The 27,224-nt window shown below is 37.2% G+C and overlaps 2 protein-coding genes across 15 annotated transcripts in view; one reads left to right on the top strand and one right to left on the bottom strand.

Annotated features, from left to right (window-relative positions):
* Positions 1-292: 292 nt before the first annotated feature.
* On the bottom strand, positions 293-27,114 carry ZNF382 (zinc finger protein 382). Of its 14 annotated transcripts, none has more exons than XM_058709412.1 (5): positions 26,977-27,114; positions 24,241-24,314; positions 20,617-20,768; positions 20,249-20,344; positions 293-2,445 (listed from the first exon to the last, which is right to left on the bottom strand). In XM_058709412.1, exons 3-5 carry the CDS (start codon positions 20,648-20,650, stop codon positions 1,025-1,027), a joined length of 1,551 nt encoding a protein of 516 aa, XP_058565395.1. In that variant the 5' UTR covers positions 20,651-20,768; positions 24,241-24,314; positions 26,977-27,114; the 3' UTR covers positions 293-1,024. The 14 variants fall into 14 exon arrangements, with proteins under 14 accessions (XP_058565395.1, XP_058565386.1, XP_058565392.1 ...); XM_058709403.1 differs by having other exon boundaries at positions 20,617-20,743; XM_058709409.1 differs by having other exon boundaries at positions 20,617-20,701.
* ZNF260 (zinc finger protein 260) overlaps positions 27,092-27,224 on the top strand; it is a 117,670-nt gene continuing 117,537 nt past the window's right edge. Inside the window, exon 1 of the mRNA XM_058709448.1 lies at positions 27,092-27,224. The gene's annotated coding sequence lies outside the window, so the exon portion shown is untranslated.

The raw sequence follows: 27,224 nt of genomic DNA, 5'->3' as shown, positions 1-27,224 counted from the left end.
TATTATTATTTTAGGCTGTGGCTAAAAGTCTTTGTACATGCATTATATTTGGATTCTCAGTTTCCACATTTGTAGTTTCCCTCTAGCATGAATTCTCTGGTTGGAACCACCACCATATTGCTAACATTCACAGTTGTTTTCCTTCAGAGAGAATTAACTCATGCTGTGAAAATTCTGAGTTGTTTGGTAGGATCTATCAAAGCTGACCAAACATACATATGCTCTAGGACCCAGCAATTCCATCTCTACTATATACACATGAGAAATGACTATATGTACACCAAAAGACAAATATGTTCACAGAAGCACTATTTATTATGATCCTAAGCTGTAAACAATGAAAAAGTCCACAGCAGTAGTTGGATAAACTGTGATTTAATCATATGATGGAATTCTATATAGAATGGAAATAAATGAACTTCTGCCACATGCACTAATGATGAGTTTTAGAGACATAATGAGGAATGAAACAAGCCATATACAGAATATATGATGTATAACCCAATTTATATAAAGAGAATACATGATGTATAATCCAATTTATATAAAGGTTCATAATATGCAAAACCTAATTTATAATGTTAGAAGTCATAACTGGTAAATTTTGAGGAAGTAACAACTAATTTTTACTTCATATTTGCAATGAGAAATACAGTTCACACTTCCTTTCTTTTAAAACACTTCTGATCACAGTGTGGTCCATGGACCACTGGCAGAACTGTTTATTACTGGGTCACAAGAATATATGTACTGAAATTGAAAATAAGCAATTTTAAATGTTCGTAGAAACTTGACAGAGAAAGTTTATGCCTGGTGAATCTAATAATAAAAAATTTAGGGTTGTATTTTCAATGACTTTTGTCATTAGTCATTCTTTTTGTGTTTTATAGGCTCACAAACAATAGGCAAATATGTGGTATAGTACCTTAAACTGTTATATACCAATATACTTGCAAGCAACACCATGTACTATTTTATTTAAAGTTTACTATTACTTTAAGGTTTGACAAAAAAGTCATATCCTTTACTGAATTCCCATGGTTTCTACCTTGTGAGTTTTCTGATGTACAATGAGGTTTGACTTACAACTGAAGAACTTCCCACATTCTTTACATTCATATGGTTTCTCTCCTGTGTGAGTTTTCTGGTGGCGAATGAGGTTTGATTTCCTACTAAAGGCTTTCCCACACTGAGGACATCCATTGGATTTCTCTCCTGTATGTATCCTCTGATGAACAGTGAGGATTGCCTTCTGGCGGAAGGACTTCCCACATTCATTACAAATATAGGGTTTTTCCCCGGTATGAATTCTTTGATGGAGAGTGAGGGTTGTCTTTTGGCAGAAGGACTTCCCACATTCATTGCAAATATAGGGTTTCTCTCCTGTGTGAGTTCTCTGATGTACAGTGAGGGTTGTCTTCTGGATAAATGCCTTCCCACATTCATTACATTGATATGGTTTCTCTCCTGTGTGAGTTCTCTGATGATCAATGAGGTATGACTTCTTTCTAAAAGCACTTCCACACTGAGTACATTCATAGGCTTTCTCCCCTGTATGTGTTTTGTGATGTCTAGTGAGAGTTGCCTTCTGGCGGAAGGACTTCCCACAATCCATACAGATATAGGGTTTCCCCTCTATATGTGTTTTCTCATGAAGAGTGAGGGCTGTTTTTTGACGGAAGGCTTTTCCACATTGATTGCAAACATAAGGTTTCTCACCTGTGTGAATTCGTTGATGTTCAATGAGATATGACTTCCTTCTAAAGCTGTTCCCACAGTAAGGACACTGAAAGGGTTTCTCTTCTGTTTGAGATCTCTGATGCATGATAAAAATGGACTTCCTGCAGAGGAACTTCCCATATTTGCTGTATGTATGGGGTTTCTTCTCAATAAGGGTTTGTGAATGGACACTGAGATTTGACTTTTCAATTAGGGCTATTCCATCTTTATTGTATTCAAGGGATTTTTCTCCTCTGTGAGCCCTAGTATGTGTAAATAACATTCCTTTCATAAGGAAGGATTTTTCACATTCATTATGATCTAATGATTGCTCTGGAGTTTGATCCTTCTGATGTTGAATAAGCTCTTGTTTACCACTCACACTCCTTTCTGTTTGTTTATAGAGATTCACTGTAGTATGAATTTTCTCATTCTTAGAATTGAGGAGTGATTTCTCCCATCCATTACTCTCACCAAACTTCTCTCTTCCAGGGCTTATATTTCTACTGACTAATTCTGAAATATTTTTAAAAACCTTTCCATCAGGCTTATATTCACATAGTGCTGTTTTTGAAATAATACGGTTCTTGCCTATAGTAAGTGTTTTCCCAAAAATATTACTTCTTTCCTTAATTAGTCTTTTGTGGTTGAATATGACTGATCTAGAATGCCTGTCTTGGTATTCTTTGAACTTCACTAAAACATCTTCAGCTTTCCCATCTTCTTCTAGAAAAGAATACAATTAACAACACTGTAAGTCTTCACATAAATGTTATGGATTGAAAGTATATACAAACAACCTATTGAGTGACTGTATGCCTCACTATTGTGGTCTACAGAAAGGCCAAAATAAATTACCTCTTGATAGGGAAAATTTATATGACATAAACCAAATCCTGCCATACTGTTAAAATGTGAAAAAATTGGTGTAAGAAAAGAACACTCATGGGGCACCTGGGTGGCTTAGTCGGTTAGGTGTCAGACTCTTGATTTTGGCTCAGGTGGTGATCTCACAGTTGTGAGTTGTGCACACTGGCAGTGGAGAGCCTGCTTGGGATTCTTTCTCTCTGCCCTTCCCCTGCCCGCCCCCCCAACATTCCTTTCTCTCAAAATAAAATAAAAAGAACACTCAAATTTTTGGCATATTATAAATACAATACCTGCATTAAGCAGGTATAATAAACACAAGGATAAGTAAACAGAAGACAAAGGATGATGAAAATGACACTGTTCTTGAAATGGGCAGATTCACAAATAGTGGTGTGAGCTTATCAAGGGTACTAACCAGTGATCAAGAAAAATGTTCAGTTAGAGATGAAAGCCTAAATATTTATTCCCTTATGCCTAAATAAGTATTATAAAATACTGCCATTTGTTTCTTCCTCTCTTGCAAATGACTTTTCTCAAGCACTTATTTCCTGGTGTTGAGAGGAACACTAGGCCCTAACTCTCCACACAACTTATTTTCTCTTGAACGGGAAGACTTTGGGAAATGTATTTCCATTAGGAATTGTAAAATAAACCAGAGGACAAAGCATACTTGAAATGTGAATATAATCACCATTGTATGCTGACTGCTGCTGCCAGAATGTTTATTATACTAAATTCTCCTGACCATCAATTCTAACTTTTCCTCCTTTCATTTGCTGAATTACTTTTTCAGTTTTCAGGAAGGATGAGTTCAAGTTTTCCTCCCAATGCAGTAACATACCTTAACTCCACTACTCCCTATGGGGGATATGAATGACTGGATTCTTCAACTGTATGCTTATAATGCTGACTTACCCTCACCATCATTTTTCTTACAAAATTTTGGCTATATCTTATTATTGTTACCTTACTACCACCCACGTCTAGTAGGGTAATTTTAAATATGGATTCATTTTACCCGTGACTTGCATCTTATTTACAAATAGCCCTTAACTGGTAACTGCCCAAGTATCCATCAAAAGGTAAATGGTAATATTGTATCATGTATGTATAAAATGGAATACTATTCAGCAATAAAAAAGGAAAAACACCTAGTGATACACAATGACAAAACAGATGAATCTCAAACATTTTTCAGAGTGAAAGCTTTATGCGAAAGAGTATATATTATACAATTCCATTCATGTGTAATTCTAGAACACACTGAAACTAATCTGTATTAGTAACTGGAGTTATATCATCTTCCTGAGAACCTCAACCACCTTCAGGGACATGCTACTATCCAATTTATCCAAAAACCTTCATATATTATTTCTATCCTTTAATGTCTAATTTGTCTGAAATTAGATTATAATTATAGTCTGGACCATCCATTTAAAGAAATCTTTTAGGGGCACCTTGGTGGCTCAGTCAGTTAAGTGTCCGACTTCCGCTCAGGTCATGATCTCACAGCTCGTGAGTTCAAGCCCTGCGTCGGGCTCTGTGCCAACAGCTCAGAGCCTGAGCCTGATTCATATTCTGTGTCTCCCTCTCTGTCCCTCACCCACTCATGCTCTGTCTTTTTCTCTCTCAAAAATAAATAAACATTAAAAAAATTTAAAGAAATCTTTTAACAACCTGCTATTTTAATATGAATATTATATGTAAAATGCTCCATTTGATAATATTGCCTTGCCGACTAAAACTTATGATCTTGGAAGTCAATATTTTATTGACTAATTTCTGAGTATACATTAACACATGGTTATCTGAGATAAAGGGATGTGATCTTGGCATGTATATTTAAAAGAACTTAATCATTAAATGATTTCTGAATGGACGAGAAAGATGTTTTCCTTGCATGGTATCAAAGAGTCAGGTAACTATTGAATATCTAGCCTCTGTTACAAGCTACAGTAAGGAAAAGTAAAAGAGAGAAACTTATTTGAGGGAATTGTTAATCAGATGGGGAAAGAAGTTTGATCATACCAGAGGATGCATCTGTTTACAGTTTACATACATAAGTAGAATATGAATGCAGCAAAAAAGGAATTGACATGGTCTGGAGTAGTCAAGGAACATCTCATGGAGGAAGTGAAACTTGATCTTTTAACTGAATGATATAGTAAAGAATATAACTTTGCCCGAAGAGACATCTGACATTTGCCTTTGGCTTCTGGGAAGTAATCTCTAAACCCTTGGAATATGCATTTGTTTGCCTGGGAACCTTTGGCCAGCCAGAAAGTAACAATGTAATTTAGGGTGAGGTCTTTGAGCCACACCAACATTGTGATTTAGGGTGGGGGTTTTAGGTCACACAGTATTAGCTCGACTTCTTAAGGGGCTGAAAACTGAGATGGGCTACATGTATTGTTAATCATGCCTATGTGATGGAGCCCCAGTATGAACTCTGGACAATGGGCTCAGGTGAAGCTTCCCTGGTTGGCAATATTCTGTACATATTGTCACACCAGCAAGGTAATGCTGTCTGTGACTCCATAGAGAGAGGTTTACCAGAAGCTTCATGTTTGGTACTTTCCTGGATTCTGCCCTTTATGTCTGGATGATTCTAATCTATACTTTTTTCTTCTGTGATAAACCGTAACTGTGAGTACTATGGCTTTTAGTAAGGTCTGTGAGTCCTTATAGCATATTGTTTATATTAGCAGTAGTCTTGGGGACCCCCAAACTTATAGTTGGTGTCAGAAGTAAGGTGGTCTTGTGTGTTCTACTGTACCCTCTAACTTTGTAGTTGGATAACTGCAAGTATCTATATGGGTATATAGCAGCTGTCATATAATGAAAAGTCCAGTTGTGAGGAATGAAATCAATTGTATGGAGTATATCTGGGAGACTAGAACAAAGAGAGATGAGCAAGAGTTCTCAGTCACAGAGAGAAATAAATTTGGAATGATCAGATGGGATATTCTTCTATCAGCCCTTGAAAAAGAAGGGATTTAAATTTCATATAATAAGTAATTTCTTTTTGGCATATTGACAATATAAACTGAAAGAAGTGGGTAAAAATGATGGCAAATCCAAATAGTAATTACAGAAGTTACTGAAATAATATGCTCTCATTTTGGAAGAGGTCAGTAGCAAATGAGGATATGAGAGGATGTAAAGATATTTCACAAAGTGAAATAACACAAATTGTGGAGAGATCAAGTGTAGCAGAGGTGATGGAATCAACCTGATACTACAAGAGACTGACTATGGGGAAAAAAGGATATAGAAATAAGTAAGGATAAGGTAAACATAAGGACTATTATTTATGCTATATCAATAACCAAAAGGATGAGATAACTGTTGTTGTATTGCTATAGGCAGATGAAAATAGATACTAGAGTTCAGGTGGCAGAAGTGGGCTGAAAATGTGTATTTGAAAGCCATTCACATAAAACAAGAAAATCACAACTTGAGAATGGATCAGATTATTATAGCTGATAGGACTTTTACAAAGGCAAGAACTGAGGATGAAGAATGATCCTTAAAGGATAACAACAAGAGACCAGTGAAATAAAATCCATTTATCAACAAATATTTATTTTCCCAAGCAATAAGGGGGAAGAAAAGCAATGAAGATGTGAAAAGGCACCTGGGAAATATGTTAAGAATGAGTTAGTGTTTTTCACCCAAATCAAGGTGGGTAGGTATCAGGAATCTGAGCGCTATGATACGGAATACAGAGACTTATTGGAAAGAAACTTATTGAAAAGAAGTGATACTAAACTATCACCTAGGTCCAAAGCATATTGATTTTGAAATTTGATGGCAGGTGTCATGGTGAGAATAGGATATGAGCCTGAGCACAAGAAACAGTTAAGACATTGCACAGGGAAAGAAAGGAAAGAATATGAAAACTAAGAGGAAGATAAATATTAGACAATGATTTCTCTTTTTGTGGAGAGATTTAAGAATGCCTATAAATAGAAGACTAAACAAAAGAAAGAGGACTAAAATGTTAAAGACATGAAAAACAAGCAGAAAGGCCTAAACCAGCAGTTCCCGAAGTGTGACATGGATCTTAGTACGTGAGATCCTTATGCAGGAGAATTTGGGAAGGTAGTCCACAAAATCAAAACTCTTTTTGTTAATAATAACAACCTTGTCTTTTAAAGGTGGGTGTCTCATTTGTACTTATGGAATTTTAATTTATGAAGGTGGCTGAGTGATGACATAGGCTAATCTCATTGGAAGGAGATTTTCATTACATTTCCTTAGAGGAGAGGGCACACCATGCCTTGTAGGGCCACATAGAGGAGCAGCAGGCTTGGTCAGGACACAGAAAGGAGAGAGGGGAAAGCCTATGCTAGAGCCTTTTGTGGGACCTGCTTGCATGGGAAAGGCAAGGCAGGGTAGGAGAAACAGTTTAGGATTAGCTTTTTAGAGTAGTGTTGGAGGCTATGCGTCCGTAGTTGTATGGTACCTAGTCCTAGGTGATTTAGGACACAGGAAATGTTGGCTCGGTGTGTGAGAGTTAGATAAAGCACATGGTTGAGGGGATGGACTTGGGATTGGTTGGTTTTTATATAAAATGTAGGCTCACCAACAGGTGGTTTACCATCCCTACGAAATCAGCCAGCTCTAGGAGGGGCAATCTCTCCCCAGCCAGCAAGGCCCTCCAAAGTTTCAAAATATCATAAAATATAGAAGATAAAAAAATGATTGATACAGTGGGTAAAATGCAGGCACATCAACATAACACTGGCACCAATCTATAATAGTAACAACTACATTTCTAATTCATAGGGAAAAAGTTTCATGTAAGACTGTTCTTAATAGAGCAGGAGAAAAAATCACTTTTATTAGATCTCCACCCTCGAGTACACATATTTTCAATATTCTGTGTGATAGTTGGGGCGCCTGGGTGGCGCAGTCGGTTAAGCGTCCGACTTCAGCCAGGTCACGATCTCGCGGTCCGTGAGTTCGAGCCCCGCGTCAGGCTCTGGGCTGATGGCTCGGAGCCTGGAGCCTGTTTCCGATTCTGTGTCTCCCTCTCTCTCTGCCCCTCCCCCGTTCATGCTGTGTCTCTCTCTGTCCAAAAATAAATAAAAAACGTTGAAAAAAAAAATTAAAAAAAATATTCTGTGTGATAGTTAAAGAAGTATGCATAAGGCACTTCTATTGCATATCAAATTATAATATATTTTGTAAGGAAAAGTGACGGTGTAATTATTTGAGCTGAGAACTGAAAACAGGGGCCTACCCCTGCCATCCCACTGTATCCAAAAAAAATGTTCCTGTGAAATGTTTCATAAGTTGAGATGGCATAAAGTGAAGAAGCAGTTACCATTAACTTATATGGGAAAACTCTTAAGTGTTCCCAGATCTAAAAAATAACCTGTCTTTGGCTTTTCTGACACATCTTGTTAATGGATGTGTAAAATAAATTGAGATAAAGCAAAGATGCTCACAGACCATAGTTCAAAGCTATGGTAGCTTGATGCTGTGAAGCTGAGTGCAATTCCTGGGAAGGAGCTTAGCAGTGCCTTTATAGCTAGTTCACTGCAAAACAAGCACTGAAAACTGGTTTTGCATTTCACCTTTTTTTGTAAAAGCAAAAATCATCTTTGGATTTCTTTTGGTTAGTGAAAACAGGTACGAATGGAGGTCTCTAGTAAAAACAAAGTGGCATAACACAAACTTTCGAAAAACGGGGTATCTGTATCTTTTTGTGGAATAGCATTTTTACTTCAGTAAAACTATTATTCAGATGTGGGTATCTGGTAGACATTTTCTTGAACAATGTGAGCCTATCAATTCAAGGGAAAACATGTGCCAATATTTGTTACCAATGACAAAATCCAAGCTTTCAAGTAAAGGCTGTTATGTTGGAAAGCATTATTTGCTACTGTGAGCTTGTCAGCTTCCCAACAGACTTTTCTGATGACGTTGGTGATGATATTAATACATGTGGGTTATGGGTTTTTTCAAGTAATATTGTATATGAGAATATGTCAAAATTTGGAAAATGTTCTGTTAGTGAACTGTTACTATCCAAATGACTAATACATAATATTATCAAAAAATGCCTGGGTAAAATATCCATTTAAATAGACCACTGGGGGGAACCTGGGTGGCTCAGTCGGTTGAGTGTCTGACTTTTCCTCAGGTCATGATCTCTTGGTTTGTGAGTTCGAGCCCCACATTGGGCTCTGTGCTGACAGCTTGGGGCCTGGAGCCTGCTTCGGATTCTGTGGCTCCCTCTCTCTCTCTGTCTCTCCCCTGCTCATGCTCTGTCTCTCTCTGTCTCTCAATAATAAATAAACGTTAAAAAAAATTTTTTTAAATAGACCATCGGATTTTACATAACAGTCTACAAAAATACATTGCTATGGTTTCAGATTCTGTATTGCAACTAATTGTTTAGGAACTACCAATTGTTACATTTGGGTGTGGTACTAATGAAGAATATCCATGACAATCTAAGAAGGCTTTTTAAATATTTTCTTTCAAACTACATATAATGCATGAAGGAAGGTTTTCTTCATATTTTCAAAATCAAACAACATTTTGCAACAAATGGAATGCAGAATCAGATGTGAAAATCAGCTGTTTATTAAGCAAGATATTAAATAAATTTTAATTATGTAACAATTCCACTTTTGTCAGTATTTTTTTTCTTTTGGGAAATAGTTATTTTTTGTAAAAATATGATTTTATGTCAACATGCAATGAGTTTATTATTTTTATATTGTATTAAAATGAATTAGTAAATGAGTGGTGAAAAATATTTAATTTCTAATAGGGTACACACACACATATGCACAAAATTCTTTTAATCCTTAATAATTTAAAAATATTAACAAGTCCCAAAACTAAAAAGCTTGAGAAACTGCTCAACTAGACATCCAGATTCTGGTAATGGCAAAGAAGTTTGTATCAAAACAACCTTCCAGCTGGTATGATAAACTGTGGACCAACTGTAAAAGACCAATTTGTTTTGGAAAGCACCTCTAACGAGTGATCAAAAGGAGGCAAAAACTTAAGTGGATATAACATTTGAAAAGGAAGAAACCACACTTCATAAGATCTACATTTATCCAGATATTCCATTGTGGGCCCTGGTAGTTTATGCAGCACCCAGGGGATACATTTCTGGGGGAAAGTAGGAGTCATCCTGTGCAGAAAAGTCTGAGATCAAGTTTGGAGTCACTAGAGTGGCTATAAATTGAGGACAAAATCTGAGAATGGACAAGTCATTCTGAGAATGGAGAAGTCATAGAAGGAGAACCCCAAAGATAGTATAAACCCCTCCTCAAAACCTTGGTTAACTGCATCTTCAGGGCAAGACTGCAAGAAGCACAAAGGGAAAAGAAAGCTGGAACACTGAAAGAACTGATTACAGATTTCAGCAGCTGTTTACCTTTGGGAAAAAAGGGTTGTTGTTTTTTTTTTTAACATTTTTAAAAAATTTATTTATTTTCAGAGACAGAGCAGGAGCGGGGGAGGAACAGAGAGAGAGAGGGAGACACAGAATCTGAAGCACACTACGGGCTCTGAGCCCGAAGTGGGTCTCAAACCCACGAACCATGGGATTGTGACCTGAGCCAAAGTCGGACGCTCAACCGACTGAGTCACCCAGCAACCCCTGGAAAAACAGTTTTTAATTCTGGTCCTGTGCCAAGTCCGAGGAATCTGGTGAGAGGAACCTTTGGTCTTTATACTGAAACCCCAGAATGACCATGTATAAGAGCAAAGGCTGCATCCCGGCACTAAGAGAAACAGCATAAAGCTAAAGGCAAAATTGAAACTGAAATAGAAATCATCTAAAAAACTTAAAAGCAATCTTAAAAAGGAATCAACATGAGCCACCAGTAACTTAACTGCCTTCCAAGTGAAATCTCAACAATCTTCAGAGGCAGAAAAAGAATCCAGTATCTTGACAACATATTATCTACAAGGTTTTCCTGAGAAGAAACAGGAAATGTGATGAAGAGAAGATAAAAACCAGTTAATAGAATCACACTGATATATGTCCCCTATGTTGAAATTACAAGGTAAGGAATTTAAAATAACCATGATAAATATGTTTACAAAATCTACAAGAAAAGATAGAAATATGGGTGAAGAGATGGAGAGTTCAGGAGAGATAAGGATATGCAAACTTTAAAAACCTCATATCTTAAATACAAAATTCATTGGATGGGTTTAACAGCATAGAACATAGAGAATGAAGAATCAGTAAAGTGAAAGTCTGATTAACAGAAATAACCCAAATCATAAAATCGTTTTAACTCCTTAATAAACTCTACAGAAGATAGGTTAAAATTATTTAAAATATAATTGAGAACAGAGCAGAAAAATAATCATAGAAATGTTGGCCAAAATTTCTTCAAATTTGCTCTAAAACAAGAACTCAGTGAATGTGCTAAATTCACTTACTAGTTCTAACAGTTCGTTTTAGATTCCTTAGGATTTATTATGTACACAAGCATGTCATGTACAAATGAAGATAGTTCCCTCTTTTTTTAAAAAATTGTTCTAATTGGTAGCCTTTTGGCTTCTTTTTCTTGCCTTATTGTACTGATTGTGTCTAGCACAATGTTTAATAGAAGCAGTGATAGTGGGCATCTTTTCTGGTTTTGATCTTAGAAGAAAAGCATTCAGGCTTTCTACACTGCATGTGATACTAGCTATAAGATTTTCAAAGATACCCTTTATGAAGCTGAGGAAATTCCCTTTGGTTGCTAATCTGGTCTAAGGCTTCATAATAGTAACTGAATTTAATGATTTTCCCATGTCTACTGATGCTCCTTAAATTTTTTTTTTCTAGTTACATTAAGTGGCAGCTTAGATCCTTGGTTTTAGACCCCTTTTCACTTTTATATGGTGAATTACATAGATTGATTTTTAAATACCAAATCATCGTTGCTTTCCTGGGATAAGCTCTTTTTAGTCATAAGGTTTTATCCTTTTAAAATATTGCTAGATTTGGGGCGCCTGGGTGGCGCAGTCGGTTAAGCGTCCGACTTCAGCCAGGTTACGATCTCGCGGTCCGTGAGTTCGAGCCCCGCGTCAGGCTCTGGGCTGATGGCTCGGAGCCTGGAGCCTGTTTCCAATTCTGTGTCTCCCTCTCTCTCTGCCCCTCCCCCGTTCATGCTCTGTCTCTGTCTGTCCCAAAAATAAATAAAAAACATTAAAAAAAATAAATAAAATATTGCTAGATTCTGTTTTATAATATTTATTATATATATAATATTTTATTATAGATTTTTTTTCTAGCTTCATGGAGGATGTTGGTGTTTAGTTTTTTATTCTTATAATGCCTTTGGTTATAAATAATGTTGGCCTTATAAAATGAGTTGGGAAGTGTTCTCTCCTATTTATTGACATAAAATTGTAGACTCCCTAATTGTCCTTTTAATGTCTGTAGGATCTGTAGTGGTGCAGCTTCTGTAATTTTTTTGTTTGTTTATTTATTTTTGAGACAGAGAGACAGAGCATGAGCAGGGGATGGGCAGGGAGAAAGGAAGACACAGAATCCAAAGCAGGCTCCAGGCTCTGAGCTGTCAGCACAGAGCCCAACGCGGGGCTCAAACTTGTGACATGAGATCATGACCTGAACTGAAATCAGATGCTTAACCAACTGAGCCACCCAGGTGCCCCACAGCCTCTGTAATTTTTAATTAGTGACTGTGTCTTCTATTTTTTATTAGTACATATAGCTATGGTTTATTAGTTTTATCAATTATTTTAATGAATCAGCTTTTGTCTTCACTCATTTTCTCTATTCTACTTCTGTTATGTAATTCATTGATTTTTGCTTTGGTCTTCATTTTTTCCATTTTACTAGCTTTTTAAAAAAAGTTTATTTATTTAAGTAATCTCTACACCTAACATGGGGCTTGAACTCGTGACCCTGAGATCAAGACTCACAAGCTCTTCCGAATGAGCTAGCCAGGCACCCCTCCTTTTACTAACTTTTGAGTTTAATTTTTTTCTTTTTTTAGCTACTTAGGGTGGCATCTTAGATCCTGGATGTAAATGGATAAAAAAAAAATAATAATAAAGGGGGCACCTGGGTGGCTCAGTTGGTTGAATGTCTGACTCTTGATCTCAGCTCAGATCATGACCTCACCATTGGTGAGTTCAAGCCCCACGTTGGGCTCTCTGCTGTTGGCACAGAGCCCACTTGGGATCCTCTGTCTCCCTTTCTCTCTGTCCCTCACCTTTTCTCTCTCTCTCTCTCTCTCTCTCTCTCTCAAAAATAAACATTTTTTAAAAAGGATAAAAAAAATGTTAATGCTGCTTTAGATACATCCCATAAATTTTGATATTTTGCTTGAATTATCATTCAGTTCAAAACATTTTTCAATTTACTTTAGGATTTCTTCTCTGATTCATGGGTTATTTGGAAATGTAGTGATTAATTTTCTAATATTTGGGAAATTTAGAAATATGGTGTTTTTTAATTGAAGTATAATTGACACACATTATATTAATGAATTATAGTTGACCCTTGAACAATGTGGGGTTGGTGCCTCACACAGATGAAAATCCATAAATAACATCTGACTTCCCAAAAACTTAACTGCCAATAGCCTACTATTGACCTGAAGCCTAATAACATTAACAGTCAGCACATATTTTGTATGTCACATATATTATGTACTGTATTCTTACAATAAAGTAAGCTAGAAAAAAGAAAATGTTACTAAGAAAACCGTAAGGAAAATATATTTACAGTACAGAACTGTATTTATTTTAAAAATCCATGTGTAAGTGGGTCTGCTTAATTCAAATCTGTCTTTTTCAATACACAAATGTAATTCTGTTGTGGTCAGAATCCATATTATGATTCAGTTTTTTTTTAATTCATTGATACTCATTTTATAACCCAGAATATAGGGTCTATCTTGGTGACTATTCCATGTAAAATATTCTATAAAGATGAACTAGAGGAGCACCTAGGTGGCTAAGTCAGTTAAGCATCCAACTTCAGCTCAGGTCATGATCTCACTGTTCGTTGAGTTTGAGTCCCATGTCGGGCTCTGTACGGATAGCTCAGAGCCTGGAGCTCCTTCAGATACTGTGTCTTCCTCTCTCTCTGCCCCACCCCTGCTCATGCTCTGTCTCTCTCTCAAAAATAAACATTAAAAAAAATAAAATAAGAATGGGGCCCCTGGGTGGCTTAGTTGGTTGGCGTCTAACCGGCTCAGGTCATGATCTCTCAGTTTGTGAGTTCAAGCCCCACATCCGGCTCTGTGCTGACAGCTCATAGCCTGGAGCCTGCTTTGGATTCTGTGTCTCCCTCTCTTTCTACCCCTCCCCCACTCACACTCTGTCTCTGTCTCAAAAATAAATAAAACATTAAAAAACAGATGAACTAGATACAAATGATTGATAGTGTTTTCAAGCATTCCATAGCTTTATTATTTTCTTTGTTCTCTCGATTACTGAGAGAGAAGGGGTGTTTATATCTCAATCTATAATTATAATGCTCTTTTCAGTTCTGTCACTTTTGTTTCATGTATTGTATGCATTCTCAATGGGGGTTTCTCCTAAGGGAGCAAAATTATTCTGGGGAAATGAAAAAAAGTTTCTTAAATATTGTAATAGTTTGTGGCCCTTCAAACAGCAACAGAACATAGAGTATGTTATTAAAATTTAATGGGGGCAATTAGAAAAAGAGTCTAAAAAGACTCCTTAGGGAGTGATAATGATAAAAAGCTGAGAAACACTGATGTATTTTGAAGCTCTGTTAGGATTATGACTTCTGATGAAGTGTCTCTCTTTAGCACCATAATATTCTGTGTTCTGAAATATACTTGGATGTATAGCCACTCCTGTTTTGTTATGCTTTGTGTTTGCATACGTAACAGGGTCTCATTCTATTTTTGAAGTCTTACTGCTGACAACTTCCTAGACCCACTCTTTTTTCTCCTCTTGTTCCACACCTGGGCAAGCCAATAGGAGAGCTTGCATGTTCTTTCTGTTGGTGCTGGCAGGAAGTTTAAGCTATGTAATCACTAGCCCACATGTAGAATCCTCACGACCTACTCCCCAACCACAATAAACACAAAAGCCAGACACTCCCCCTTGCACTCTCAAGCCATTTTAGGACCAGTCTGGGAACCTTCCCTGTTCTTCCCAGAAAGCCTCATTAAATTATGTCAGATTTCAATCTTGACACGAAGTCAAATTTTAGGTGAGTGGGGTGGGGTGTTGATCTCATCCTCAAATGGAGCAACCACAGACAATATGATATATACTTTTTCATCTTTTTATGTTATACCTTCCTGTGTCTTTTTATTTAATTTTTAAAATACATATCACATAGCTGGGTCTTCCTTTTCACTTTAGATATTAAATAGTCATTTTTAGGTATTGCATTTGTTTGTTATTTCTATGTTTGCTCTCTCGCCTTATGTTCATTTCCGCTTTACATCCTTGATGATATTGAGGTCATTTATAATGGCCATTTTAGCATCCTTGTCTGCAAATTCCACCACCCCTGATTTTATTGACTTGTTGTTGTTTTCTATTGACTGATTTCCCCCCCCCCCCCCGCCTTGTCTATGGGTCCTATTTTCCTACTTCTTCATATATTTAATAATGTTTGATTGGACATCAGGCATTATCAATTTAATGTTGCTGAGTTTGAGATATGGTTATATTTTCATGAAGTATTGCTCTTTAAATGGCATTCTGTGGCAGCCATAGAGTTGCAGCACTAGGATCTCCCTTCAGAAAAGAACTTGCCATTGATGTGCAAGAAGTAGTTACCTGACAGCCTGCAATTGTTAGCATCTTCAGGATGCTCTTCATATGATGAATCAAACCACAGTTTCCCCAGGAGGTGCCCATCCAAAGACTGAACACTGAGGGGGTACTAGAGGCTGCCTATTTCTCTCCATGGCAGACTCCTCAGATGGATAGGAGACCAGCTAGGTCTCTAGGTCTCTTTGCTTCAGACCAGCTAGGTTGGTTGACACTTTGTCAAGTCTGCACAATGATCTGAGGTTCTCCCTGTCCAATCCTGTTAGCCTCTCCCCCTTTCCTTCCATAGGTACCAGATCCATATCATGATCTAATGGTTTCCTATATTTAATTTTTTTTTTCAACGTTTATTTATTTATTTTTGGGACAGAGAGAGACAGAGCATGAACGGGGGAGGGGCAGAGAGAGAGGGAGACACAGAATCGGAAACAGGCTCCAGGCTCCGAGCCATCAGCCCAGAGCCTGACGCGGGGCTCGAACTCACGGACCGCGAGATCGTGACCTGGCTGAAGTCGGACGCTTAACCGACTGCGCCACCCAGGCGCCCCATGGTTTCCTATATTTAATCTTACTTTCTTCTCCTTTATCTTCCATAGATGTACCTCTAGGAAATTTTTACATTCCTAACTCTATCTCAGCATCTCCATCCTAGAGGACCCAAGAGACACATAGCAATTATTTTTGGATTGGTTTAATCCTTTTGATGCTTTTGTTTAAGCACTTTTATGGCAAATCTTGCAAAATCTTTAACCTATGCCTAATATAACCCCATTTATCAAGGGGTGGCCTTTCTATGTTTCTATCTAAAGTCCTATGTATCAACAAGTTCTCTCCATTCTGGCTAGAGGAAAATAAAATGATCCTTGGTGCAATAGGCTATGGCAATTGTTCATCTTACAACACTATGGTAATTGTATTTTCCTTAGAACACGTCTTTGTTTAGTCTCATAGGGTTTCACCTATACACGTGCAGACTTATATTCAGACAAAGACTCAAAGAGAACCTTTTCCATATTTGGGGAACTCTTTTTCTGCATAGCTCACTTCTTTTGGGAAGTATGTCCTGGAAATTTTAGCAACCTCAATCTCCTTGAATGCCCATGTCAGTCCCCTCAAGTCAGTAAAATTGTCAGGTTCTTTTTGGATTCCTCTCTCTGTACTGCAGTCTGGAAGTTGCCTTCAGATGAAAGCCTGGAATGAGGTAGGGCTCATCTCATTTGTTTCTCTTCTCTCAGGAATCCAGGCCTGTGCTGCCTGTTGTTCAATATCTGAAAATAGTTTTGTCCAGTTTTCTTGTTGTTTCCTGTAGGAGTGTAATTCCAGACACTGTTACTTGCTCAGGGCTGGAAGCAGAAGTCTTGAATTATAAAAATGCAGGCCCAAATGGCTTAATAATGATTTTCATCAAACATTTAAGGAAGCAGTAATACCAGCATAACAAAAATTCTATAAGAAAATAGATGAAGAGGGAACACCCCTTGTCTTTTTGATATTGCTGACACAATTCTGATTTTTTCAAGGACATTACAAGAAAACTACAGACCACTATCCTTGGTAAAATCATGCATAAAAACTTACTAAAAAATTAACAAACCAATTTTAGTTATCTAGAAGAAGGATAATACATCTTGTCCAACTGGGGTTCATCCCAAGAATCCAAATTTAATTTTGTTTAATATTTAAATTATTTAATGTAATACATATAGTAACAGATTAAAGGAGAAACATCGTATGATCATCTTAACAGATGCAGGAAAAGCATGTTAAAATCAACATTCATAATTAAACTCATCAAAAACGAGGAAAAGAACTTCCAGAATTTAATAAAGAGCACTTATGAAAAGCCTACAGTTAATATTAGGATGAAGAATGAAATATTAAGTGTCTTCCTAATAAATTTAGTGAACTGATAAGAAACTCACTCTCACCACTTCTATTCAACATTGTACTGTAGATCCTAGTCAGTACAACAGAGTAAGAAAAAGAAATGAAAGCAATAAAATATACAAATGTAGAAGTGGAATATCTTTTTTCTAGAAGACATATTTTGTGTGTAAAAATCGAAAGATATATACTAAAACAAAGAACAATGGCAACAACAATAAAACTTAATAAGTAGAATACAATACAATAAGTAGAAGTATGCAAAATCAATATATAAAGATCAACTGGGGATGCATATTTTAACAACAAACTGGAAAAAGAAATTTCAAATATCCTACTATTTACAATGGCATTAAAATATTAAAAGATTAGATATAATGAAATATGTATTAGACCTCTATACTGAAAATAATAAAACATTGCTTACAAGAAGTAGAGAAGGTAATTAAAATAGAAAAATATAGTATAGTCATGGACTGGAAGACTCAATATTGCTAAGATGTTAATTCTCACCAATAAAAATTCTATTACCTTTGTTTAAAGAAATCAAGAAGTTGATTCTAAAATGTATTTGAAAAAGAAAATGACCTAGAATAGCCAAAAGAATTTTTAAAAGAATAAAGTTAGAAGACTTACTATGACTTCAAGACTTATTAGAAAGTTCCAACAATCAAAGACCAGGTAGTATTGGCAATAAGACTTAAAAGATAGCAAAGGAAAGAACAGTCTAAAAATAGGCTGACACAAATACAATCAATTTTTTATAAGATCACCAGAGCAATTTAATTCAATGTAGCACATGATGGGAGAAACTGTTATCTATATGAAAGAAAACAGACCCTTAATCTTACCTCACATCATAAACCAAACTTAACATGAGATGGGCGACAGAATTAATAAAAATAGCAAAATATTCATAACATTTTTAAAAGAAAAGACAGAAACTATCATCACAACCTAGTGGATCTCAAATATTTGAGAGGTCAAAGAAGTAAGTATAAAAGAAAATAATGATACACTGGATTTCATCAGAGTTAACAGTGTGTGCTTATTAAAAGACATAACAGACCTGAGGAAATATTCACCATACATATATCAAACAAAAGACTTCTATCCAGAATATGTAAAGAATTCCTACTACTCGAGGGAAAAATATACTACCCAATAAAAATGGGTAAAACATTTGAATAGGTACCTCTGAAGAAGATAAAAAAAACACTTGAAAAAGTTCTCAACATCAATGGTCACAAGGGATATCTAAATTAAAACTGCAAAGATATACTACTATAACCTTCAGTCTGACCAAAATGCAAATACTGATAACATCAAATGCAGAAGAGAATATGGGACAATCAAAATTCTCATACATTTTTGGTAAAAGTTTAAAATGGTACAGTAACTTATAAAAACTGGCAGTTTCTAAAAAAGTAAAATATACACTTGCCTAATGAATGAGTGATACCACCTGCTACATGTTTACTGAGGGGAAATAAAAACATATCCACAAAAAGATGTTTACAAGAATGTTCACAGTAGCTTTATTCATAACAACCCCAAACTGGAACATTTCGAATATCTATGAACAGGAGATATATAAACAAACTGGTATATTCACACAACTGAATACTATTAAATAAACTACTTATTTATGCAAAAATATGTATATATCTCTCACATATTAAGCTGAGTTAAAGTAGATATGAAAAAGGTCTAGGATAGACAAAACTATGCTGGTAGAAATCATAAGTGTGATTGTCCTAATGGGAGGGACTGACTTGGAAGAGCCCTGAAGGAACTTAATGGGTTAATGGAAATGTACTTTATATTGGGTGTGACATACATGGGTTTATGCTTCTGTCAGAACTCAAAGGACTTCACACTTAAGATCTCCATGTACAGTATACTTACAAAACATGGAGTAGATTCTTGGTAAGGGAATAGCAGTCTCTAAAAACATAAGGCAAACAAAGAAACAGCAGTCTCTATAAACATAAGGCAGACAAGGAAAGAACTTACATGAGGAGTGATATTCACAGCTAAAATTTAGATTTTAGACACACTGAAGTCAGTCATGTATAGGTATGTCAAAGATCTCAGGCCTTTAAAAACAGATCCCTAATAAGATGGCTACTATTAAAACAACAACAACAACAACAACAACAACAACAACAACAACAAAAACAACCCCAAACAGAAAATAACAGGTGTTGGTGAGGACGTGGAGAAACCTGAACCCTTGTGCATTGTTACTGGGAATGTAAAAATGGTGTAGCCACTATGGAAAACAGTATGGCAGTTCCTCAAAACGTTAAACACAGAATTATTGTATATTCCAGAAATTCTACTTTTCTTTTAATTGTTTGTTAATGTTTTTTTAAAAAATGCTTTATTTAAAATGTTTTGTTTAAAATTGTTTTTTATAACTAAAAAAGGTGAAAGCAAAGACTCAGATATTTGTACACTCATGTTCATAGCATAGCAGCATTGTTTATAGTAGCCAAAAGGTAGAAGTAACTCAAGTGTCCATTGGATAAGCAAAAAATAATATATACAATGGAATATTTCAGCCTTAAAGGAAGGAGATTCTGATATACTACAACATGGGTAGACCTTGAGGACATTATGTTAAATGAAAAAAGCTAATCACAAAAACGACAAATACCACATGCATAACTCCACTTATATGAGGTACCTATGAGTAGTTAAATTCATAGAAACAGAAATTAGAAAGGTGGTTGCCAGCAGCTAGGGGGAGGAGGTAATGGGGAGTTGTTTTTTAATGAGTACCGAGTTTCAGTCCTACAAGATGAAAAGAGTTCTGGAGATGGATGGTGGTGATAGCTGCACAATGTCAATGTACTTAATGCCACTGAACTATATGCTTAAAAATGGCTAAGATAATAAGTTTTTAGTTCTGTGTATTTTGCCACAATTAGAAAAAATAGATCCCTAAAAACATTCAAAGGTGCTAACTACCTGAGTCCACTGGATTTTATCTGTACAGACTCACCAAGGTAGCTCTGACTTGGAAAAATTCTCTCTGTTGTCCATAGTTCTTCTCCTTGTTCCAACTTACGGATCATATCGGGCTTAGTCATGTGAAACCCTGATAATAAAAAATGAGACTTGGTCTAAGCTGCTTGGGCTTCAAAACTACTGAAGGAAGAGAAAGATATAGCTCTAAGGTGACAGACAAGGCACACATTAACATCTTAGCAAAGTTAATACCTTGCACTGGGCAAGTGTGGACATAATCACACTGGCTCCTAATAAAAAAGGATTCATCACCTCTGATCTCTGAAATTCAAAGCTCCATATGTTTCAAAAATTCTTGAAAGGAGATGTATGAGATTGAAAGATTCAAGGAATTTTTCTTACCAACAGAGATGAGGTGGCAATAATTTTCCAACATGACATCCCTGTAGAGGGTCTTCTGAGCAGGATCCAGCTGCTGCCACTCCTCCTGGGTGAAGTCCACAGTCACATCCTTGAATGACACTGATCCCTGCAAGGGCAGACTCTAGTTCATCCTAAAGTGATTGGAACTAGTGAGAACTAGATATTGGAAACCACGTTCAGTGGTCAGACTAGTTTTCTTATTTTATCTTTTGTATTGTAGAAAATTCTCTGTGATAATACAGTCTGTATTTACTTACTATCTCATGCTAAAAATATATAAGATCATACTATTTACCTTGAATGTGACTGGTTGCTTGGTGGATCAAAATGAATAAAGCCCTGGCCTTGCTCATGAGAAGTTACAGGCTAAGTGAGAGGCATACATATAAATACATACACCCAACAGATATTACAGATGCGATGACAGGAAGATGTACAAGGGAAAATGCTACAGAGTAAAGAAAAATTTTATTTTGTATACCAAAGCTTCACTGAGGACATCAAAATTTTGTACTCATAATGAATTTGTTTTATACAGGGTACCACCTTTTAAAATTCATGGGGAGAATCATTGTTGCACTATATACTAATTTGGATGTAAATTTAAAAAAATAAAAATAAAATTAAAATTATAGCAGCACTATCAACAATAGCCAAAGTATGGAAAGAGCCCAAATGTCCATTGATGGATGAATGGATAAAGAAGATATGGTATATATATATATATATATATATACAATGGAGCATTACTCAGCAATCAAATGAATGAAATCTTGCCATTTGCAACTATGTGGATGGTACTGGAGGGTATTATGCCAAGTGAAATTAGTCAGTCAGAGAAAGACAAATATCATATGATTTCACTCATATGAGGACTTTAAGATATAAAACAGATGAACATAAGGGAAGGGAAATAAAAATAATATAAAAATAGGGAGGGGGACAAAACATGAGACTCATAAATATGGAGAACAAACTGAGGGTTATGGGAGGGGTTGTGGGAGAAGGGATGGGCTAAATGGGTAAGGGGCACTAAGGAATCTTCTCCTGAAATCACTGATGCACTATATACTAATTTGGATATAAATTTAAAAAAATAAAAAATAAAATTAAAAAAATCAATATGTAACTGCAATATGAAAAATCAGTTGTATTTATATGAAATGAAATCAATTATACAAAGTAAAATATAACAAAATAAAATTAAAAGTCATTAAATACCTAATAATTAATCTAAAAAAATTCACAGGGGGAGGAAAACCAATTAGTAAGCTGAGGAAATAGCAAAAGGCACAGTATGTTAGGAAAGAGTCTTGGAACTCTAAGAAGAAAAAGGTATATGGAGTTAGGTAGTGGGCATGTTTATCTAATAATACTGGGTTTTTTCTGGGGTACATGGCTGGCTAATCAGAGGAGTGTGTGACTCTTGGGTCTCAGGGTCATGAATTCAAGCCCTACATTGGGTTTAGAGATTACTTAAATAAAAATTTAAAAACTTAAAAAAAATACTGGATTTTTTCCCTACATATTAGGGGTCTTAAAAATGTACTGAACACACTCCTAACATATTTATATTTATTTATAAATCATCAGTCAGCATTAATGGCAATCCACATCTGCTCTTGGATGTAATTTGTTGGTATTTTCCTCCCTTTCAATATACTGTCTTGTACATTCCATTGTAATGCATACCCCACTTTGCTTGTTCTGCTGCTTTCAGAGTATGAAGAAATGTTAAGCAGTACATATATTATTTGATAAAATTTGTACTTCAGAGGCAATACCCTTGAAGACTAGAGAAGGCTTGAGATGTGTTGGGTGGGAAAGACAATTAAGTAACCATTGTTAGTGATTTCCTAGATTAAGGTGGTATTAATTGTCTAGAGAGGGGAAAACTGTTTAGTACATAAGGGGTTGCAACAAAATTGGTCATAAATTAGTTGTAGAGTAGAAAAAAGAGGCATAGCTCTTGAGTTACCTGCATAGGCAAGTGGTTAGGTGCTGAGACTAAGAAATAGAAAACACAAGAACAAATAAGCTAGACCAAAGGAGGTAATGAGGTGGGCCTTGGAAATGTACTTGAAGTGTCTATGGGACATTCAGGTGATCATAACTTTTGGAGACTGGATATATGGTTCTGACACTCTGGATAGAGGTCTAGGATGGAGAGAAGTGTTTGAGAGTCACTAGAATTAGATCAGTGTTACCTTTATGTGGATCTGTGCACAGAGAAAAAGAGACAGTGAAGAGAACTGATTGACATCTGGGGAAAACTAGTATTTTGAAGATGGGTAGACAAAGAGGAATTTTCTGAAAGACCTGAAAACACGAAAAAGTACCCCCTTTGATTCAAAGTAGAATATTCCTTTTTTTTTTTTTAAAGTTTATTTGTTTTTTTGAGAGGGAGAGCATTGCATGCATGAGCATAAGCTGGGCAGGGGCTGAGAGAGAGGGAGAGACAGAATCCCAAGCAGGCTCCATGCCTGGGGCTCAATCTCACAAACCAAACCATGAGATCATGACCTGAGCTGAAACTAACAGACACTTAACTGACTGAGCTATTTAGGTGCCCCTCAAAGTAGAATAGTTCAAGAATGGACTAGCATATGCATTTTATCCTCCTCCACTCCCATATAAAAAATTAGAAGAAACTAAAAAAATAAGAATAAATCTGTAACAGCATTGAAATACTTGAAAGGTTTTCACTGGCAGGCCACAGTTTGTAGGAACTGGATAAAATAGACAGGATCAGAGAGGGAGAATGCAAAAACCTCAGGTTTAAAAAAAAAGTTTATTTATTTATTCTGAGAGAGAGAGAGAGAACAGGGGGCGGGCGGGGGCAGAAGGAAGGGAAAGAGAGTATCCCAAGCAGGCTCTATACAATGTGGGGCTTGATCTCATGATCTCACGGTTCATGAGATCACGACCTGAGCTGAAATCAAGAGTCAAACGCTTAACTGACTGAGCCACCTACAGGCACCCAAAATCTCAGTTTTCTGTACAAGCTTGCAAGCAATCTCTATCTTGGAAACCTCACAAAACATCTTACCACAAACTAATAATGTCATTTACCAACTCTACCTCCCATTGTATCATTGCAAAACCTAGGTCAGTAGTGATGATCAAGGTTTTTCCATGTCTGCTCCTTGACCCCTCACAACTTAGATCTCAAATCAGTATCTAGATAAGATTCATTAAAGTAATATTTCCATTTTAAATCAAAATAATACATCTTTCAAGCAGTACTTTTGTGAGAAGCTTAAGAAAGGAGATGATGAATGATATATCAAGTTAATATGTAAACATGGGCTACAACTAGAAGGTACATGTGGGGAAGGCTTACATTTATATGGCTGGAATACGAAAAACTGGGAACAGGGCTGCAACTAGGTGGGGCGGGTGAGAAACATAGGGTGCAAAATTTAGGGATGCACAGGCCCTGAGAATACTCCTTACATTTTGCACCTAGGCCACTTGCTTGCCCTACTGGAGACCAGTTTCATGGAAGCAAATGCCAACATCCAGGAAATTTAAGGATTGGGAAGCAATATTCATATAACCTGAAAACAACTTATTTCATAAAGAGAGGAAACATCATCTCACCTGAGGCATGGCTTTGAGATTTGCAAGAGATGAACCTTCTCTTTTGAGCCCTTCTTATGGAAAAGGGAAGAGTCCTGAGAAGGCAGAGATGGGAGGATACAAAGAGCCATGTGAAACCATATTTGACTTAGATCTCCCAGAAAATTCAGTTAAATCTGTATCACTTTTCACTGCTTCAGCTCACTCTCATGTATCCACGATGGAGGTTAGTGGGAAAAAGGACAAATCTTGCTCCCTCGCCACCAGAAACCTAGTCTCTTTGTGAATTAGAATGGATCTAGGCGGTCTGTTGTAGCTGGAGAGGGAACATTGTGCTTTTCCCTTTGCAGCTCTACCTTCCACCTCCCATGGAAGACAGCTTTACCATCTACTTCCAAATAGTTCTTCATGGACTTTCTACCAATTTACACTGTTACTATCAGCACATGAAAATACCTCTCCACACCCTGATGAATGCAGTTAACATTTTTAATCTCTGCCTATCAGATATATATTGTAGTTCTTGTTTACATATTTCTTATTATGGGAGAATAAGCTCCTTTTACTTCTTTTCTGTGATGGCATCTTCTTATATAATGTCTAATTTTTTAATGTTTATTTACTTTTGAGACAGAGAGAGACAGAGCATGAACGGGGGGAGGGTCAGAGAGAGAGAGAGAGACACAGAATCTGAAGTAGGCTCCAGGCTCCAAGCTGTCAGCACAGAGCCTGACGCGGGGCTCAAACTCACAGACTGTGAGATCATGACCTGAGCCGAAGTCAGACGCTTAACCGACTGAACCACCCAGGTGCCCCTATAATGTCTAGTGTGTGTGTGTGTGTGTGTGTGTGTGTGTGTGTGTGTGTTTTAATTTTTTTTTTTAACGTTTATTTATTTTTGAGACAGAGAGAGACAGAGCATGAACGGGGGAGGGGCAGAGAGAGAGGGAGACACAGAATCGGAAGCAGGCTCCAGGCTCTGAGCTATCAGCCCAGAGCCCGACGCGGGGCTGGAACTCACAGACCGCGAGATCGTGACCTGAGCTGAAGTCGGACGCCCAACCGACTGAGCCACCCAGGCGCCCCTTTTGTGTGTGTTTTAATTTCCTAGTTGGTTGATATTATCATTTTTTATTTAGTAAATTAGCTATTTTAAATTGAAAATAATTTTCTTAGTTGCTCATATGACTATTAAAGTGTTCTTACCTTGTGAAGATTTTTTCCTTGAATGTTTTCTTGTTTAGCAATACTACCTATTATATAATCCATATTTTTTCAGTGGATATAAAATGCCATCTATATCATATAATACATATCCCTATATGCTTGAGAATATCTGAACTTTAATTTCCTCTACTTAATCTTTACTGACTCACCAGTATCATACTACTTAATAAGCATAATTACTGAAAATTCACTTATTTATTATTAATTTACTGACAGCTAATTTAAGTATTAACTATTGAACAACACTTTTTTAGTAGAAAATTATGGAACTAGAAAAGACATTAATCTTTTCACTCTGCAGTCTTCCTAGGGAGAGGATGATACCATGCTGAATGAAGTCTGAAGTACTGACTGCCACAGTGAATATTTTAATTAGCAAACTATTTTAATTATTATAATGAGAGGTGGCCTTGTCGTTAAAAGTATACCAAATACTTTTTATTATCTTGGAATGCCTGAAGAAGCCACTGACTCTGCCACTGATTTCATCCAGAAGCTGGAAACCTCACTCATATATCAGTGTTGAGAGTGTTAGTTATGGGCAAAAGTTTTTTGTTTTATTCCTGCTTGCTTATTCATGGAACACTGTTAATTTCAACTCATTGGTTTTAGTTCGTGTAGTGTTTCCCTGTAATGAATTTTACCATCTAGGAAATGAAATCTCACCTCTTCCTTTCCAATACTTATACCTCTATTTGCTAAATTGCTATTGAGTTACAATTTTGGAGGCAGGTTTAATGACCATGATTCAGATAATCAAATCTTAAACACCCAACTAGACAGTAGTCCTGAAGAGTTTCCCAATCACAAAAACATCACAAATAATAACAGTAGGTTGCAAACACATGCATGGTTACATTCAATCAAACTTAACTTCTGAAAACCATCTCACGGTACCCATCTATCATTTACAACCTCAGACAGCACATTACATAATTCCAGGCAAAGTCACAAAATCACTTTCGCTTCTCCATAGTCACCTACAGCCTCAGACACGCTCACACCTAGTCTAAAATGAGACACACAAGTAGGGAACCCCAGGCAGCAACAGGACTCCGTCCACTTTTCACACACAATCGGTCGCAACATCTCACAGAGTAGCACGCACCCCAACGCAGCAGGTTGAGCACAGGCGGCCGCCTCAATTCGGTGCACACGCGCGCACACACACAGACACACACACACAGACACACACACACACACACAGCGCCGGCTGTCTGAGGCCCCGCTCCCAACGCAGAGCTTCCTTGGGGTCAAAACAGACAAAATCCGCCCCCGCGCGGAGCTCGCTCCAGGTCAAACTCGATTGTCACCCTCAGGGTCACGCCCACGGACCACGCCCGAGGCCCCGCTCTCACAGATCCAAGTGTCTGGTTGCCGTGGGCTCGGCTCCGGTTCCCTCCTCAGAATTACCAGGCCCAGCTTGGACTCCCGGTTTCCTCCCTGGCCTCCCCACTGGGACCCGCTCCCTAGTCTGCCCTCTTGGCCCGAGCTCGGGGTTCCCGCCTCCTCAGAGCCCCTAGGACCTACCAACCTCACCCCCGGCCAAGGATCAGTCGTCTGCGCCTGCGCACTCCCGCGTGGGCTGGAGCTCCCAGGAGTCTACGGGGCTGCGCTCTAGTAGCCTAGCTGTCCCAGCTACAGGCTCTGCGGTGTGTTTAAGTCAACGTCCGCGCTGTTCCGGAGTGGACTGCGTTTCTCATAGGCCCTGGGGGAGTTTGTGAACCTCATCCTCTGGTTCATTTTCCTTTACGCTTGCGGTCACCGTTTTCCTTATG

Source organism: Neofelis nebulosa, chromosome 17, assembly GCF_028018385.1.
Source record: "Neofelis nebulosa isolate mNeoNeb1 chromosome 17, mNeoNeb1.pri, whole genome shotgun sequence".
Lineage (NCBI taxonomy): Eukaryota > Metazoa > Chordata > Mammalia > Carnivora > Felidae > Neofelis > Neofelis nebulosa.
The sequence above is the reverse complement of the archived record's forward strand: the minus strand, read 5'-3'. Positions and strand labels throughout refer to the sequence as shown.

Bases quoted from the DNA above. Each gene is read 5' to 3' on its own strand.
- ZNF382 (XM_058709403.1), bottom strand. The intron at 20,345-20,616 runs GTAAGAAAAATT...TTTTATTATCAG, and splicing joins TTGCCACCTCATCTCTGTTG to GGTTTCACATGACTAAGCCC. The intron at 2,446-20,248 runs GTGAGTCTGTAC...ATTCTTTTCTAG, and splicing joins TCCAAGTCAGAGCTACCTTG to AAGAAGATGGGAAAGCTGAA.